Source organism: Megalops cyprinoides, chromosome 1, assembly GCF_013368585.1.
Source record: "Megalops cyprinoides isolate fMegCyp1 chromosome 1, fMegCyp1.pri, whole genome shotgun sequence".
NCBI lineage: Eukaryota > Metazoa > Chordata > Actinopteri > Elopiformes > Megalopidae > Megalops > Megalops cyprinoides.
The window spans coordinates 33789520-33806464 of record NC_050583.1 but is presented as its reverse complement, the minus strand read 5'-3'; the positions used below and the strand labels follow the sequence as shown (position 1 = coordinate 33806464).

General features: G+C 45.4%; 2 protein-coding genes across 2 annotated transcripts in view; one reads left to right on the top strand and one right to left on the bottom strand.

The window, feature by feature from the left end:
- The window catches only part of ift140 (intraflagellar transport 140 homolog (Chlamydomonas)), a 29793-nt gene that overhangs the window by 6079 nt on the left and 6769 nt on the right, over positions 1 to 16945 (bottom strand). Inside the window, exons 16-18 of the mRNA XM_036542817.1 lie at positions 16795 to 16936; positions 16005 to 16136; positions 14175 to 14407 (exon numbers count right to left, since the gene is read on the bottom strand). Coding sequence (XP_036398710.1) covers positions 14175 to 14407; positions 16005 to 16136; positions 16795 to 16936 — 507 coding nt within the window. The remainder of the gene's footprint in view (positions 1 to 14174; positions 14408 to 16004; positions 16137 to 16794; positions 16937 to 16945) is intronic.
- tmem204 (transmembrane protein 204) lies at positions 102 to 11164 on the top strand. Its single transcript, XM_036542806.1, has 3 exons — positions 102 to 1168; positions 2386 to 2541; positions 9716 to 11164. The coding sequence occupies exons 1-3, from the start codon at positions 901 to 903 to the stop codon at positions 9958 to 9960; spliced, it is 669 nt and encodes a 222-aa protein (XP_036398699.1). The 5' UTR covers positions 102 to 900; the 3' UTR covers positions 9961 to 11164.

Here is a 16945-nt window from a genome sequence, read left to right as displayed (position 1 = left end):
TGTCACCCCTCCCCCCTCCCGGGTACTTTTCCTCTCAGGAAATGCATCCTGTTGCTGGCTGACTGCAGGGGCAGAGTGTTTGTCACAGCGAGGGAGAGGGAGAGAGAGCACGCCCTTCGACTCTCCGAAACACTCGCCATCCTCTGCACTTTCCTCCTCAGTGCCTGCACACATACACACACGCACACACACAGAGAGAGAAACACACGCAGAGCAAGGGACTCCTCCACCAAAGGCTGCTATGGCCACAGACAGACACCCCCCTTCTCACACGTCTGGAAGTCAGCCACAGCAGGGACCAGACTGCACTCCAGTGCACTGAGGGAGCACGGGGACTCGTGCCACAGGAGCTTCTCCAGCTCACACCGCCATCCCTCCACTGCTTAATCCACGGATCTGCTTTCTTTATCTCAACTCCTCCACCCCCGTGGAGAGGGAAAAAAAGAAAAAAAAAAAAACCCGAGACAGAGAAAAGAGCCACCCGCCTCTGTGGTCTCATAGCAGCCCTCGGAGCCCAGCAAGCGGAACACAGCCAAGCAGGAGAGCGAGTGAGCGCACGGGAGACGGCAGCTGCACCAGAGCCAGGGGAATGGACCTGTCTGCCTGCTGGATAAACCCGCGACTGCCGTCAGTGCCCAAGTCCGAGGAGGAAGGCTAAAGCATCCCGCTGCCCTCCACCTGGCCTGATAAAAGACCCTGGCTGAGAATGAACGGAGATGTTCTTTAGCTGAGATCGCAAGCGTCTTTTTTTCCCATCCCTTTCTGGCACGACCCGAGCCTGCGGAGAGCCCCTGCTGACCGTCGGCGGCTCGGGCAGAAGTGGAGGGGGAGGAGTGGGAGGGGGAGGTCGGGGCGAGAGACAGTGTTGCCCCGGAGGAGAGCGGAGGGGAGGGACGGCGCATGGCCGTGCAGCGGCTGGTGGCCGCAGCGGTGGCGGTGGCCCTGATGTCCCTGGTGCTCAACAACGTGGCGGCGTTCACGCCCAGCTGGGTCCTGCAGGCCCTGGAGGACGGGCGCAAGCGCAGCGTGGGGCTGTGGAAGATGTGCGAGCGGGGCCGGGATGAGGCGAGCGCCGGGCGGCATGGCCAGGTGACACAGCCCCAGTGCGACACGCTGGGCTGGGGCTCCGAATTCACTGGATACCAAGAGTCGCGCAGCACCGTCAAGTGTAAGTGAAAGAGGGAGGAACTGCATTTAACATTTACCATATTTATTCTCTACTAGCTGCATGGACTCATTCTCATTCATGATGAAATACAAGTGTTGTGTTGGTATATTAGTTTATCTACAAAGCTCATAAATCCAGGAATAGACTGACTGATAGCATGTTTCTGTTGTTATAAATTCTGTTCTTATGCTCTGACAGTTCAGAAAAATGTTTCCTTGAAGATTAGCGTTCTAAATGTGTTGACTCTCTGAAGGTTAATGGAGGTGACTCTGCTAGTACTGGCACACCACTGGCTTGAGAAATACAGAAATGTCAGTTTCTTCCACTTGACATTTTGCAGACTGGTTACAAAGTGTCCCAGGTGCACTCGGTAGTGAATAAAGTGTCCCGTTTTCTGTTCTGACTGATGCATTACAGGTCCAGGTGAGAACACTGCCCATGCTGTAGCTCTCGATGGACTTTACAAGTTTTTTCATGGGGCATTCAGATTCAAAACATTAACCAAAGGATGTGTGGTCACTATGAGCACATGAACCTGAGGTTAAACATTTACTCAATCAAAATGTTGCCAGACCCACTTCTGGTCCCTGTAGCGTTTGGGACAGAGATACAGGCTGATGACAGACTGCCGCCTGCTGTTGCTGATTGTACTGACTCGTGTATAAAAAAAAATAGAAAAGGTTAAAAAAATGACTCACAGTTCACTGGGTTCTCAATGGATTATGAAACTGTGAATGGCAACTCATACATGTTTCTGTCAGCCCTGCACTGAATTTCACAGTCATAATCCCTGTACCAAATGGGATACCATTTTCAGTTTCAGGCTGACTGGGGGATGTTTCTTAACAACGTAACAACTGAAATAACACGAACCGCTGGCAAATTACCGGACCACTTTTCATTCTCACATTATGTGCTTCTGTTCAAAAACACCTAGATATTACTACAAATGTCAGCATATATTTTGGTTTCGCAACAGATTAGAATGAACATTTTTTTGCCAATAAGCATACAAAGCTTTATTTGATTAATGTTTTCTATCCATGTAAAAACTGCTATGTTGAGGAAAGTGTCTTTAATATAAATACAGGATGACCAGTCAATTAATAAAATGCAACAAATTCATAACTAAAGCTAAGTATGGTAAACGCCGATGACGTCCATGTGCTGCTGGTGACAGCTGTGTTCTAACAGCATCCTCCTTGCCCCACCTGCAGTGCAGTTCGACATGATGCGGGCCTGTAACCTGATGGCCACGGTGGCCCTGACGGCCGGCCAGCTCATCTTCCTGCTGGGGCTGCTGGAGCTGCCCTTCATTGCCCAGGACTCGCAGTGGTGGGAGGAGGCCATTGCCGCGCTCTTCCAGCTAGCCAGTGAGTGAGCACGCCTTGGGAGCGCCACACCACAGCTGCATCCTAGCCAAACATTCCCCACCTCAGCAGTATCACCAGGCAGCCTCAGAAATGTGGATTTCAAAGGAAATGATCACCATGAAGACGTTTAGCCCAGGAGGCAGTAACATAGCTATATCAATATAAAGAATGTAAAGATGCCACTGATGTATATAATTGATTAATGCTGAAAACTATGGACACCATGGTATACTATGGATGCCATGAAGCGCTATAGTTACTGAAGAAGCATCTCTGAGGTTTGTGTAACATGCACTTAGAGGATGTTAGAAACGGACATCCTTCAGATGTTCTGCATCTCAGGCAACCTGTGGTAGCACAACCTTGGCGTGGGTAACTAGCCTTGCCATGAAACCATAGGAACAGATTTATTTCAGTGGTTCCATGTAACAAAGGTGCAATCAAAAATACGATAGAGGTCAGCAAGCACAACTTCATGTGGATCATAGCCTGGCTCTTTGGCATTGCGGTCAAAGCTGCAGTTTGGCACCCCGTAGACCCGGGTTTGAGGCCGGGTGGGGTGACTGCTCTCGCCCTTCGCTACAAATGGTGTCAGCTGTGGGATGGCTGGCCGCGAGGCCATCGGAGGTGTGCCCAGTGTGTGAGCCGTATGAGGGACCCGCAGGTTAGGTTGACCTCGGTGTGAAGGACCCCAGAGATGGGTGAAGCACGGTGTGAGGGACCCCAGAGATGGGTGAAGCACTGGTGAGTGGGGGACCCTGGGATGGGAGAAGTACGGCAGGGGAATGCGTGAGGGATGCCTCGGTGCGTGAAGCGCATTGGCGCGCTTCCCAAAGGGGAGGGCAGTGTGACAGAGTGCTGTCACTACAGTTGAGTATGTGCTCTAACTGCCACACAAATGAGCCTGGCTCTCATTGGCATTGTGGTCAAAGCTGCAGTTTAGTACCCCGTAGACCCGGGTTCGAGGCCGGGTGGGGTGACTGCTCTCACCCTTCACAACACTGAGCTTTCAACCAAACTCAAGTCTATACTTAAAGTGAGCCATCCAATGTGTGCTTTCATTGGATAGCTATAGACACTCTATTCAGCAATATATAACTGCCAACTTCACTGTAGATGACAACCAATACACAGAGCCATTGCATCCTGTCCTTGGGGGCTCTGACTGCATGGGCTTAGTCTCCAAATGGGACTTAGAGGATGTGATGTAGAGAAAGGGCGCATAAACCACTTTAAACAAAACCAACCTAAAAACGGCAACAACATCAAAATGACTGACCCTGATCAGATAAGGGCCTGCTTTTTTCTTGGAAAGTTCTAAAAGCGGAGGATGACCAGGAACAAACCTGCAGGGAAACACAATAAATGGATCTCCACACAGCCCCCACTGCTCAGGCCGAGGCAGGGCCTGTCCCAGCGGCCCTGGTGAGGAAGCGTGACGCGCTGTCTGTTGCTCGCCCGCATTGTGGCACTGCACAGCGGCCGACTAATTTTAGCCCCTCTGCAGGCTGCTGGGCCGGAGCTGCTCTAAGCACGGGGAGCGACTGCCGGGCGCCAGGATATCCCTGCTCAGGACGAGGAAATGTCTGTTACTACCTGTTATGCAAACCAAGAGTGGAGAGGGAGCAGGGGGTGGGCTGGGGGGGTGAGAGAGAGAGACGGAGAGAGAGAGAGAGAGAGACGGAGAGAGAGAGAGAGAGAGAGAGAGAGAGAGAGAGAGAGAGAGAGAGAGAGAGAGAGAGACAGAGAGAAAGAGAGCATGGAGAAGGAGCTTGCAGGGTGTTCGAAAAAAAATCTCACAGATCACCCTGGGGTGGGAACTGCTGCTGTCCAGATAAGGAGGCTTGTCTTTTATGCTCCTGTTTACAAATCGTCCAGGAACAGTGTCAGAGAAAAAAAAGTGTCCCTTCACGACATTAGATAAAACACAGGCTCCCTCCGCACGCATGGCTGGGGTGTGGAGTTATCTGGAATCTGTAAAGGAGGTACACCCATCCAGTGATTAATAAAGCCTCCATTGAGCCAAGCTATTGTCAACTGCTGCGATGAAGCACTTTAAATGAAGATTAATCTGTGAAGAAATAACCAAAGACCTTGATATTCCTTAAAAACTGAGGACCTAATGGTTAAATACTTCAAAACTACACTCTTATTCATTTACAGAGACACACACCTGACTGGCAGCCTCTCCATTCGATGCAGCATTCAACATTTGACATATACATGTAAAACCGACTTCACATTCTGCTGTATGCTAATCCTAACTGAACAGCAGGTGTACTGACGCTACCTTACTACAAACAGTAAAACAGTTCTACCAGTATGCCTACATAACATAACTACCATGTACACTTTAGCTTTAGCACTTCCATCAAATACTGTTATGTGTTGTTTTCACAACCAGACCACATCATACCATTACGGCTATCATTCTAATATACTAATCAACATGCCTCTGTCAGGCTACCTTGCTTACCTTGTCCTGTCATACCATACTATTCCAATTTTACTCCTCTTACCTTATCTATTCAGTAGACTAATCCCTTCCACTACAGCTATAACATAACTTCCTTACATTATATTGTATCTGACATAATTTCACCTCAGCAAGACGACACACCATATCTATTGTATCATGACACATCTACCCTACCTGTGTGTACCTGCTGTATCAAATCATACCAAACCCACCTTACCAAATATTAGGCTATTTACCCTGCTGAATTTCATACTTACCTCAATAATTTCATATTTACATATTCTAATATATGACATAGAAAATGCATGCTATAATACCAACTGATATTATGCTTATGCTATTACTACCATATCATATACACATACAACAGACAAAGCTATGCCACACCATATTAAGCTTCCCACACCAAACACAGTGAAACATACATACTGTACACTCTCTAATCCTCATCAACCTGTCTACACCATGCCTAACACATCAACAATACACATTCGTGTCTTATTATTTACATGGAACTTAATACTGGAGTACAACAAACTGAACCTCCACATATAAGCTGCGGAAGCTGAGACATAGAACACACCCAAGTTCACGAGGATAGTGCCTCAATCCTTATCATTTACAGCTAAGAATATCAACACGTATCTGGCAACTTCAAGTCATTGAGAACATAAAAAACCAGAACAGACATTAACAGACACCAATATACACAGCAAGCATGACTGATTAAATCTATGCATCCAAACTGAAATGTAGACAGCCATGATGTTCTGAGGGCAAAACACACAAGTGAAGGTTTAAGTAGTCATTCATGTATAGTTGGAAAACTGAATGGGCTTCAGCAAAGAGTTATTTTTATCCAGCTTGGATTTCACAGCACATTCTGTTTTCATTTTCTAAAGTGCTAAAACTAGAGTTATCACATACTGTTGCTGTGATAACAATGTCAATTGTGTCCAGCCATTTCAACAGTTGGGTCTGGGCAACAGCTGAACCACTGACGTAACAGCATTTTTGCCATAGCAGACCTGTTCCTCCAGAGAGAAGGAAAAAGAAAAGGATGTAGAAAAAAACAAGATGAAACACCCGTATCGCCAAACTGAAATTTGTCTTTCATCTTGGGCAAAACAGCGCAGAGTGTGTATTATGGGACAGGATGGATGAGCACGGGGGTCTGGGGTCAGGGCTCCCGGTGGATGTTTTTGCACAGCGAACAAACCCCCACGGCTACAGCGTGCATTCCGCCTCACTGCAGAGAGGAAATGTGGCTGGCATCGCTGGCACGGAGCCTGGCTGTGGCCTTGACTATTGTGCCGCGATTCTCAACAGGGAGCGACGGTCTCCAAATTAACAATACAGGAAAAAAAATGTTTGCTTCTCTACAAGAGGAGAAAAAGAAAACATTGAGCTGTTTACGACAGATTGGGGCTCGACTAATTAATTGAGGAATTTAAGGAACCGAGCCAGTTCCATTAGTGGCCTGGACCACAACACAGTGTGGCAACAATCTCTCAAGCATGTCTGTGAATCTGGCAGGTCTGTTTTGGGGCCTGTAAACTCAGGGGTCTGTCACTCTCTCTCTCTCTCTCTCTCTCTCTGCCTGTCACAAGAACATATTATGTTGAGAACAGGCCATTCGGCCCAACTAAGCTCGCCATTACAATTAAATAGTATCCAGAACTGCATCAAGTCTGGACTTGAACACAGCAAGGGTCTCTGCCTCAACTACATGACCTGGCAACCTATTCCATGTATTGATAACTCTTTGTGTAAAATAAAACTTCCTAATATCAGTGCGGAACTTACTCTTAACTAGTTTTCATTTATGTCCCCTTGTTCTACAGACTGAACTCACCCTAAAAAATGTATTGTAGTTAACCTTATTGAGAATTTAAAAACCTCTATTAAATCACCCCTAAGTCTCCTCTCACTAAGTCTAAATAGGTTAAGTAACTTAGGTCTTTGCTCATAGCTTTTATATTTCATGTTAGGAACTAATTTGGTTACCCTTGTTTGAACTTTTTCAAGAACCTCAATATCTGCCCAGAACTGCACACAATATTCCAAGTGAGGTCTGACTAAAGCATTGTATAATTTCAATATAACCTCCTTAGATTTATAATCAATAATTTTGGCTATATATCCCAGCATCCTGTTGGCCTGTTCTATTGCTACTGCAGACTGCCTAGATCCTGTTAAGCTTGGGTCAGCTAGTGCTCCCAAGTCTTCTTCAAATTGAGCACATTCTAGTTTTTTCCCCTCCTATGAAGTAGTCTTGTCTAAGGTTCTTAATCCCACATGCAAGGCTTTACATTTTGCTAAACTGAATGTCATCTGCCAGGTATCTGCCCACTTTTGGATGCTGTTTAGGTCTTCCTGTATTACCTTAGTTGATTCTATAATGTCGGCTAGACCCCCTAGTTTTGTATCATCTGCAAATGGAGGAAAAAAAGTGGAAAATTCCCTCTCTGTCCTCAAATGGCAACAAAAGATTCAACTTTAGGAGCAGATCAGAACTACCTTATTTAATAGCTAGGTGAATAGCCCCAATTTTTATTTATATCTGATTGAATGCAGGAGCACAGAGACCACTCCACTCCACAAACGCAGCACAAACTCGTCCAGGCTAGAACAATTGAGCAATAGGGCAATCGAGGCTGGAGCAATCCATGGAGCTGGCAACTCTGTTCTGGGGCCTGTAGACACAGGGGTCTGTCTCTCTCTCTCTCTCTCTCTCTCTGTCTCTGCCTGTCCATGGAGCTGGCAGCTCTGTAGACTCAAGGGCTTGTGAGGATTTGGCTGCCTGACCTGACAGGGTCCACTGGCTGCTCACCTTAAACAGGGCGTGAGGATGGGAAGGAAGGAAGGACGGAAAGAGGAAAGAGAGGGAATGAAGCCAGAGAGATTCCACCGTGCCAAAAAAGTGTTTCACACAGCTCACTGACCACGGAGCCCCGCCAAGAGTTTAGGCTTTTTCTTTTTCTTAGAAAAGAAAGCAGACAAGGGTAAACATGTAGGCTCCTTAAATAAGCCTAAATAAAACCCCTTCACCAGTGACTCGGCCCTATTTCAGGAAGCCAACTGATTCATATCCTAATCTGCTCACATCCTCTTTTTCCAATAAGTATTTCTGGTTCTATTATTTATTCCATTGTTTAAATCTGTTTAAATGTGAATTCAGTGGAGAGTTGCATTCTCAGTCGCCTGTGAACTTACTTAGCTCTCCTGCACTACTGGTATCTTATCATCATTTGTCTTGGGAGTCTCTCAGAATGCTTTATTGATTATTTTACATCATGTCAAGAATGGGCTACCTTCACTAATGAGCTATGGGTTTGTTGATATGGAGAGGATTATGACAAAATCTGGAAGATGACAATGAATAAAAAGGTGTTACATCCATAGACAATTAGTTTCTGATGGCAAACAAAGTGAAAACGACACAAAGAAACTGACCATGATGAATGACAATAATCTAGGTAGAGTTTCAATTCCAGAGGAAACAGTGTCTGTGTTTCCCGTTCAGTACAGAGGGCACACTATAGCTGTTAGCAGACTGCCATTTCATGCAGGCGGTCCATCACTATTCTCTGTCGTCAGGTCATCTCTCTGAGACTTCAGTCTTGTGACTCACAGACCGTACCTTTCTTTACAAAGGTTCAGGCAGAGGGCCTGTGAAAGGAAGCTACATCGCTGAAATAAATGGGAGTTTATTTTTGGGCCCTGGAGGAAGCTGTGTTCCTATTTCCTGCTGTCGGGCCAGTGAGTGATGCCCCTGTCTCTGAAGACAAACTCACGGCTTCAGGCGAAAAATACCTGCGTTGTCCCCCGGGGGGAGGTCCACCAATCAACAATGCCCTTCCAGCCCCAAGCCAAACCAAACAAACCGCACTGGGGAATTTTCAGCATCAAAACATGCAGTATTACCCCAAACCAAGCCATGGCCGATATTAAATCTGATCCTTGTTCCTAAAACATGCGTTTATTCCAGTCAGCCAAATATTAAACTATTTTCACCACAACCTAAAACAACAGCTGTCTTGTTTTGACTGTAAGCGAAGATGAAGCATCTTCTTTCCCAGAAATACAAGTTAACTCTTCAAAGACAGCCCTGCTGCAGACAATACTACGATTGTACTGCAACACCGTTTGAGGCAAGCAGGAAGAGGTATTCTTTATGATGTGACTAATCCAAACATCATATAAATGAAACATTACACTGGTGCAATGATGACTCTTCAGGCTTGTGCATTGCTGTGCTTTGCATCAGTCACATGTTTAATATTTATGGCCTAATTTCCCCATCAGCAGAGAGACGCTCACAGAGGGAGTGGGGGCAAAGGTGTCAAGTGGAAATTGACCATGTAACCACTCGTGCAATTCATCAAAAGATTTTCTTGTACAAAAGAACATTAGCTGGATGTCGACCAGCAACTAAATTATATTTAGCCAACAAACAAAGGTAGAGGCTGTGCACAAAATAAGGGTATGGGGCAAACAAACAAGACAAACACCAGCGGTGGGGTAACTACAAGACCAAGTTTGGAAGTAAAAGGATAAATAAAACAAACACAATGAAATTTGGAATGAGGAAATACGCTGATGTCAGAGTCTTTCTAAAAGCGACTGCAGTTGTGCTGCACATCCATGGAGGCTCACTCAGGTATCTAATCAGCTGTCTTCCTTCCCTTGCAGGTTTCGTGCTGGTCATCGGCCTGGTGACCTTCTACCGCATCGGGCCGTACACGCACCTCTCATACTCCTGCTACGTGAACATTGCGGCCTGCCTGCTGGCCACCCTGTCAGCCGCCATGCTCATCTGGAACATCTTGCACCGGCGTGACGACTGCCTCGCGCCCCGCGTCATCGTCATCAGCCGCTCGCTCGCCACGCCATTCCACCCGCGCCTCGACAACGACTACGTGGAGTCCCCCTGCTGAGCCCCCGCTCTCTCCCCCCTGACATTGCAATGGACGACTTAGGGGAGACTGCCGTTGGAGGAGGGACAAAGACATAAAGGGGCGAATCTCTCTCCTCTGAACAACCCATCTGGCTGCTCAGCTTTGCTAAAAGGTGCTGGGGGGAGGGAAGTTCATGGCTATACAGACACCGGACTAGACACCCCTCTGTTGCTGGAATGTACCATTCTCTTTCTGCCACCTGGGTAACCTGGGGTAACCATACATGCACAGTACTGAAGTTCAACTCGAAATCTGGACAGCGGTCAGGAAATTCCTGTGGCTGGATAAGCAAGTGCTGGGGCAAGGACGGTTGGAGATATGAGGAATGGCCACAAGTCTCTATGAAGTATAGAGGTCCGTCAATTTGCTGCCGAAGTTCTACAACACAGCTGATACGACACCTGAAAAACACCACGCTGTACTCCAAATGCTGAAAAAAAGGATTCTGAACTGAAGTGGATGAAAGTTTGTAACCTTAAAAATTCTAACAATATTAGAACAGATGAAAAAAAATCAAATATGTATGCAGAGGTTTGGTTTACTGCAAGGCGTGTATGATGTCTGACAATTTGTGGTGACCTGGGACTTGGTGCTGTGCTTTTTTTCTCAGCTAGCAGTTTCATAGCCAAAAGCTTCCCGAACCCCAAAACGTTCTGTCGAGAAAAGATCAAGCTGGATCTTGACAATTTTTTTTTGTTTTATGTGCAGTTATTTTAACATATAGCTCTCGCAGAGTGGTAATATTATTTTTTATACAGAAACAGTTTAAGATTTTAAGACTGGAATTAGCAATAACACAACAATTAGCCGACTCCCTGAAATGTGTTATTGCACACTGTTTTTCAACATGGTGTTTTGATACCAAACGCAGACACAACCTGAATGCTGACAATAGTTTGTCTCTAGGTGCATTCATACAAACTGCCCATAAACTGGCTGAAATCCTCAAAAAGGAAGGACAAGTGAAAGAGAACAGGAAGGGAGAGGAAGATGTAACTCAACAATAAAAAGCTAAACTCACTTTAGTAAGGACTCATTCTGATAATCCGCTCGCTTGTGGTACATGTACTTAAATTAATTCAGTATGATTGTAATAATTATATTGCTATTATATCATACTGCTACTTGTGGTGCCAAAATTCCGATGTGAATGGGGTTTAATTCATAATTGTTTATTTCCTGACTGACAAACGAAAATAAATTAATGATAAATAATAAATATATAATAAATGTATGAAAACAACTGTATAACAGTCACCCTTGTGTGGAGTCTTTTGTGTTTGCGCAATAATATATACTCAGTGCCAGAATACTGGGGATCTGAAATGGGATGGCAACTGCTGGCAGTCATATCCGACTATCTGACGCCAATTAACATTGGGGGATTCACATTAAGTGTGCTCCATTTAAGCACTCTCCAGCACTATCACTCAGCACCGTTCACAAAATGAATTCTGTCTCCTTCGATGCAGTAACATAATCAAGGAAACACTTGAGTCAAGCCAGCGCATTTAGCTGTTGAACTGGCATGGAATATTCTACGATGTTCAATGAGGTCTGTTTGTTTTCAAAAGTGTACTTAAACCCAGTTTCCTCAGCGACTTTGCTTTATCTACAAGCTACAGCTGACCTTGGTAACTGTGGCTTACCTTTTTCAGTTACAAGTCCCATTTGACAACTCGCTGAAATTCAGAAACCAATAAACTGTGGTCCAAACAGTGGTTGCCTTACGCGATGAAAAAAAAATTTCCTCTGTATTTCTAGGGAATATGTACTGCTACGGTTTGTTTTCTTAAGGAAACACAATCTACAAACTATGCCGCCCACAAACAATTGCAGAGGAAAAGTAATAAGCAAAGTCGTTTGTATTTGAGTCTTCTGATAACACCTCGCAGTTAACTTCAGGTCCGTCGCCCCCACGAGTCAAGGACAGCATCAATGAAAGGAAATGCCTCGGGAGGGCCCGGGCTGAATGAACGCATTCCACAGCGTATCGCGTACACCGCTCTGCTGTTCATCAGCCCTTCATTCAGCCGCGCTGCTCGCGCGGGTGCGGTGTGCAGCGCGCTGAAGCAGGGTCAGTTTCATTCCGTTTGAGCCTAACAGCTGATCCTGATCACCACCTCAGGCTGCACGCTTCCAAGCAGCAACAGATGCATCAGAACACTGAGCTGCCAGCTTGGGTGTCAATGGCAATGTCAGTTTTGCATAAATACGAAGGGCCTCTAAAAAAGACAGCCGACCAGTTGACCAGTTTGACCGGTTCACTGAATGTCTGCCATGTTAATCGTGTTGAGAAGCTTGAAAAGGAAACAACTTTAGAAAGGTAACAGGATGAGAGAATATTCTTTTTATACATCTTTTGGCACTGCTCATTCAACGAGCATTCATTCAAAGTACTGCAGGTCACTTGTGTTGGTGAATGAATCAGATTTTAGGCTACTGTAACACAGCTCATTCAGGGGAATGCTGATTTAATGAGTTTTGATTTCACACCCAACTATTTAAAGTCAGCAATGCCAAAGTGTTGGAGTAATAACAACCTGGTTTAACTTTATCTGGTTAAAATTCCTATGCATATCTACTTACCACTTCCCCTGTAAATTCACAATACATAACTAAGCTCCATATGACAGACAGGAGAAGGGATCCAGCCCTATCCAGCAGTACATCCACACAGCCATAAGACCTAGGGATGTGCCTCAGCCTGATAAGGCTGAACTAGATTTCTGTCCCTCCGTTGTTTGCTGGCCGTTTCCCTGGTAACAAGCCCACACAAAGAGACAGAGATGCAGCTTGTTAATTCCCCTCACAGGATCTGCGTCAGACAGGAGGCAGGGACTTGCGGGAATACAGCACAATACATCTTATGTCTGTCCTCAGAAAAAAAAGGTAAAAATAGCTGTCAATGAGGAACTGTGCTAAAGCTGTCATCGGGGCTATTAAGGCCCGAGCGGTTTCCAGAGGATCGGATGCATCGTTTCTTTCTGTACTTTAACTGCTGTATTCTTTTCAGTCCTTCTGATTACATTCAACGCACAGGCGTCTAACTTATCAGTAACGCCCGGCTTGAGGCGACATTCGCCCTGTCACATACACACATCCCTCCCTACTTTTTTGTTTTGCTGCATGAAATGGTAGCTGAGGTGTAATATATGAGAATTACCCAAAGGTGGGTCATGGTCTCCATCTATGAAACTGCACCTTCATCTGGTTCAAAATATGAAACTTTATCCTCTAGTGTGATTGTTAAATTCTGTGTAAAATGGGCTGTTGTTCAGAAATAAGGTGATTTAGTAAATAAAATTCATGCTACTTCTTTGACTGACTACTCTACTAAAGTCATACACCTTTTTCAGATTCTCTGTCGGCATGCACTAGTCTTACTCCAGTTTACAAATTATTTAGCCATATCTTTACAAATGCCTTCTGCTCCATACAGAAAGGGCAAGGCAATTACTAGATTAGTTTATTAAGTTAAGGGAACATATTAGATATTACCATGGAAATTTTGACTGACAGGAAACTTCCCAGTCAAAATATTGGGAATCCAAGCAAATACATATACACATATACATTGTGGGGAGTTATATATGAATGTGATTTTTAAGGATTTTGTGGATATGCTAGAAGCCAATGCATAGTAATATTTCTGAAGTTTTACTTTTCATCTATTTTTGGTTCTGCACTCAAAAATGACAGATGATCAAATGAAACTACCACATACGCCCGTGTATAGGAGCTGCCCCAGCTCTGGCCACATTAACAATGAAAACCCACAGAGACTGTGGGCTGTGTGTCAAGGCCATACTATGAATACTGCACAGAAAAGGGTTTCCTTCTCCTTTGATCTACATACTGCAATTAAAGGGGTTTAGTGTTTCCCCAGATTGTCCCGTAAAGCAGCGCAGAGAGGCACAGCGCCACACAATGCACTGCACACGTGCCACCCAGCACGTTTCCCCTGCCCACTGCACACCCTCATCATGCACAGACTCCGACAGCTCTGTGTTACTGAGCCTTCACTCAGCCAGAGACTGGACATCATGAAACCCACGGAATCAAAAAACAACACAGGCAGAAACAACAACTGTACTCTGTGAGAAATTAACAGTTAAAGAGTAACTATGACCGGTACAGTTCAATTCCATAGCACTACTTTATGAGCCTACAAATAGGGCTTCTATTCCTACCTCTTTATGAGTTTAATGGATTTGAAGGCCTCGTCCATGTCTCCGATGGTCAGGTAGAAGCTGAAGTTCAGCATGGCATCACGGGTGGGCTTATCACATTCCTCCAGGCCCACAAAGTCTCTCAGGGCCCTCCGAGACACCATCTGAGGGACCGAGGACTGTGCTGCCGGGCCGGGGGCTGGGGTCGGGACAGGGCCTTGGGCCTCCTCACCCTCCATGTCTCGTTCCCCAGGCTGAGAGAGAAGGCAGGCCAAAAATGATCAAACATCTTTGTTTAACATATCAGTGTTATTGAACAGATGAGCACTATTCTATCTACTGGTATAATGACTGTGATGCAGGTGTGATATAGTGCACCAACGTTAACCTTCCTTTGGAAGGAATCTTGTTTTGGTGTTAAAATTACTCAATGGGTGTGAACTGTTACTGTAAGAGAACAAAACTGAAGGGAAACTACAGCGTAGTCACAGGGCACCACACCAAGGAGAGGAAAGATTACAGCTGCCAAAGAGTGGAGAACTCTGGAGTCTGCAGAACTGAGTGTAATGGAAAAATGCATACGGGATTAGCACACCTACTCAGATAACATATTGTTTAAAGGTGTGGAACAGATACCATCTGTAAGTAAGTAAATGCTATGGACACAATGCAATGAGCTTGTGCCAAGGGACTGGAAGAGAATTGTTCACTTGTGACTCTTAGTCAGAAAAGAGTGCAAGTACATAGCATCCATCTTCATCTCACCAGTTCTGAATGCGAAAAGAGTGATCAAGGACTGAAAAATGAGAGCACAAAGTTAGGGAGTGCTTACACTAGCCTGGATTCTGCTGTACTCTAATGTGGCCAGTGGTTTTTCTCATTCTCAAGTATGCTGTAGCCTGGGTCAAGACTGCTCTTCACTGGATTTCCAATACAATGCTTTAGATGGTGTTTTGAAAGGCCAGAGAGGCACTGCTCAGGGGTCTGCAGACAGAAAACTGAGCTAGGGACACAAGGTGTGCTGACTTCTGTGCAGCTCTGCAAAAGGTCATTACAGTATTTGTGCAACTAATCACGTAATGTTAAACCCTTCATTTACTCAGAGTGCACATTTAAAATAAACCTTTTGTTGAACTATGCACAGGTAGCAATAGCAAAACAACAGAGTTGAAAGCAAAATGAGATTAATGTATTCATTTTGTTGCTTTCAGTTTGCATGTTTTGTTACTTAAGCAAATTTCCACACGGACAGCTGCAAACAGTAAGCACACACAACATGAAACAGGTAATCTGTAAGCACTACTCTGTCATAGTTTATTGACAGCTAGCGTGTATGGGCAGGGCAAGGGAAAGCTGACCTCTGCCTCTGCCAGATGGGGCCAAGGTCAGGTTTACCTCCGGAAGTTCAGGGATAACACAACACTGGCAGCACTGAACCGATAAGAAACGCTCCATCTACACCTGAGCACAGGCAGTGAGAGGTGGACCAAAGGGGACCAATCAAAGTTGGGTTGCCAGACGCAGCACCAGCACTGACCACAGAGTTACATACTCACAAGTGGGAGGAAGAGATTTCCCCTTCGAAACAGCAGCTGGCAAGAGGACACCCAACCACACACACCCCCCCCCAGGCAAGGCCCGGGAAAGAGAGAAAAATGAAAAGAATAACAGAAGAAGTGAAATGGAAAGGTGGCCCATGAAACTGCGATTTCAGAGCTGACAACATCCAGACCTAACAAGATGGAGAGGCCGGTGATAAGAAGCCTGGTGCTGGGGATGACAGAGATCACAGTGTGATAGATGCATGAGGTGAGGGGAAGGCTGCTTGCGGTGGGTCACTCTTTGCCTCACCTTACAGGTGAAGTAATAGAAAGGCACATCCAGGGCCAGCAGAGCCTGCACTCCGGCTGGTTTCGGGTAGGAGTCCTGCAGGAGCAGCCCGTGCTCCTGGGTGCAGAAGAAAGACACTACAAGGACTTCCACCTGCCACAGGAGGAGACACATCAGAGAGGGACACAGTGCTTAGTCACTCAGTCTGCAGCTCGCACACAGCACTGCAGTAGCTGCACGCTTTATTTGCTGTAGCAGTCCTTAGTTAAACATATTTACAGACTGCTCATTTAATTATCGTTTCCCCACCTAAAAACAACATCTAGAATACAGTACCAGTCAAAAGTTTGGACGCACCTACTCATAAAAGGCTTTTTCTTTATTTTTTTCTGTTTTCTACATTTTAGAACAATAGTAAAGACATAAAAACTATGAAATAACACAAATGGAATTATGCAGTGACAAAAAAGTGTTAAATCAAAAATCTTACATTTTAGATTCTTCAAAGTAGCCAAAAATATTGTTTAAAATGACTTTTTTGGAAATAAATTCATACATAGACATAAATAGTGAAGTTGATGCCTAAGAAACAAACTTCAAGCACTTAAGCATAAGTCTTTACATCAAAATGTCTTTGAATGCATGTTTCCCATTGTCTTAATCAGGTGTATCCAAACTTTTGACTGGTGCTGTATAGGAAACAGGGCATTTCCAAAACCTTTCAGAAAGGTCGTCCACACATGCACAGTGCGATGGAGGTGAAATGAAGGACAGTGGTTGGGAGGACCCCCACCCCCCCACCCCGCAGTACCTCCTCCTGGCCGTCGGGTAAGGAGGGACGCTGCGGGTCGGCTATCAGCACTGTCTCACACACGAAGAGGCGCGGCTCGCTCTCGTCCCAGAACTGTGACACCGGACAGCGGCCGCAGAGCTCGGCACTCTGGGAATGGCTTCTGCAACAC

Bases quoted from the DNA above. Each gene is read 5' to 3' on its own strand.
- tmem204 (XM_036542806.1), top strand. From the start codon at position 901: ATGGCCGTGCAGCGGCTGGTGGCCGCAGCGGTGGCGGTGGCCCTGATG. The intron at 1,169-2,385 runs GTAAGTGAAAGA...CCCCACCTGCAG, and splicing joins GTCGCGCAGCACCGTCAAGT to TGCAGTTCGACATGATGCGG. The intron at 2,542-9,715 runs GTGAGTGAGCAC...CTTCCCTTGCAG, and splicing joins CGCGCTCTTCCAGCTAGCCA to GTTTCGTGCTGGTCATCGGC.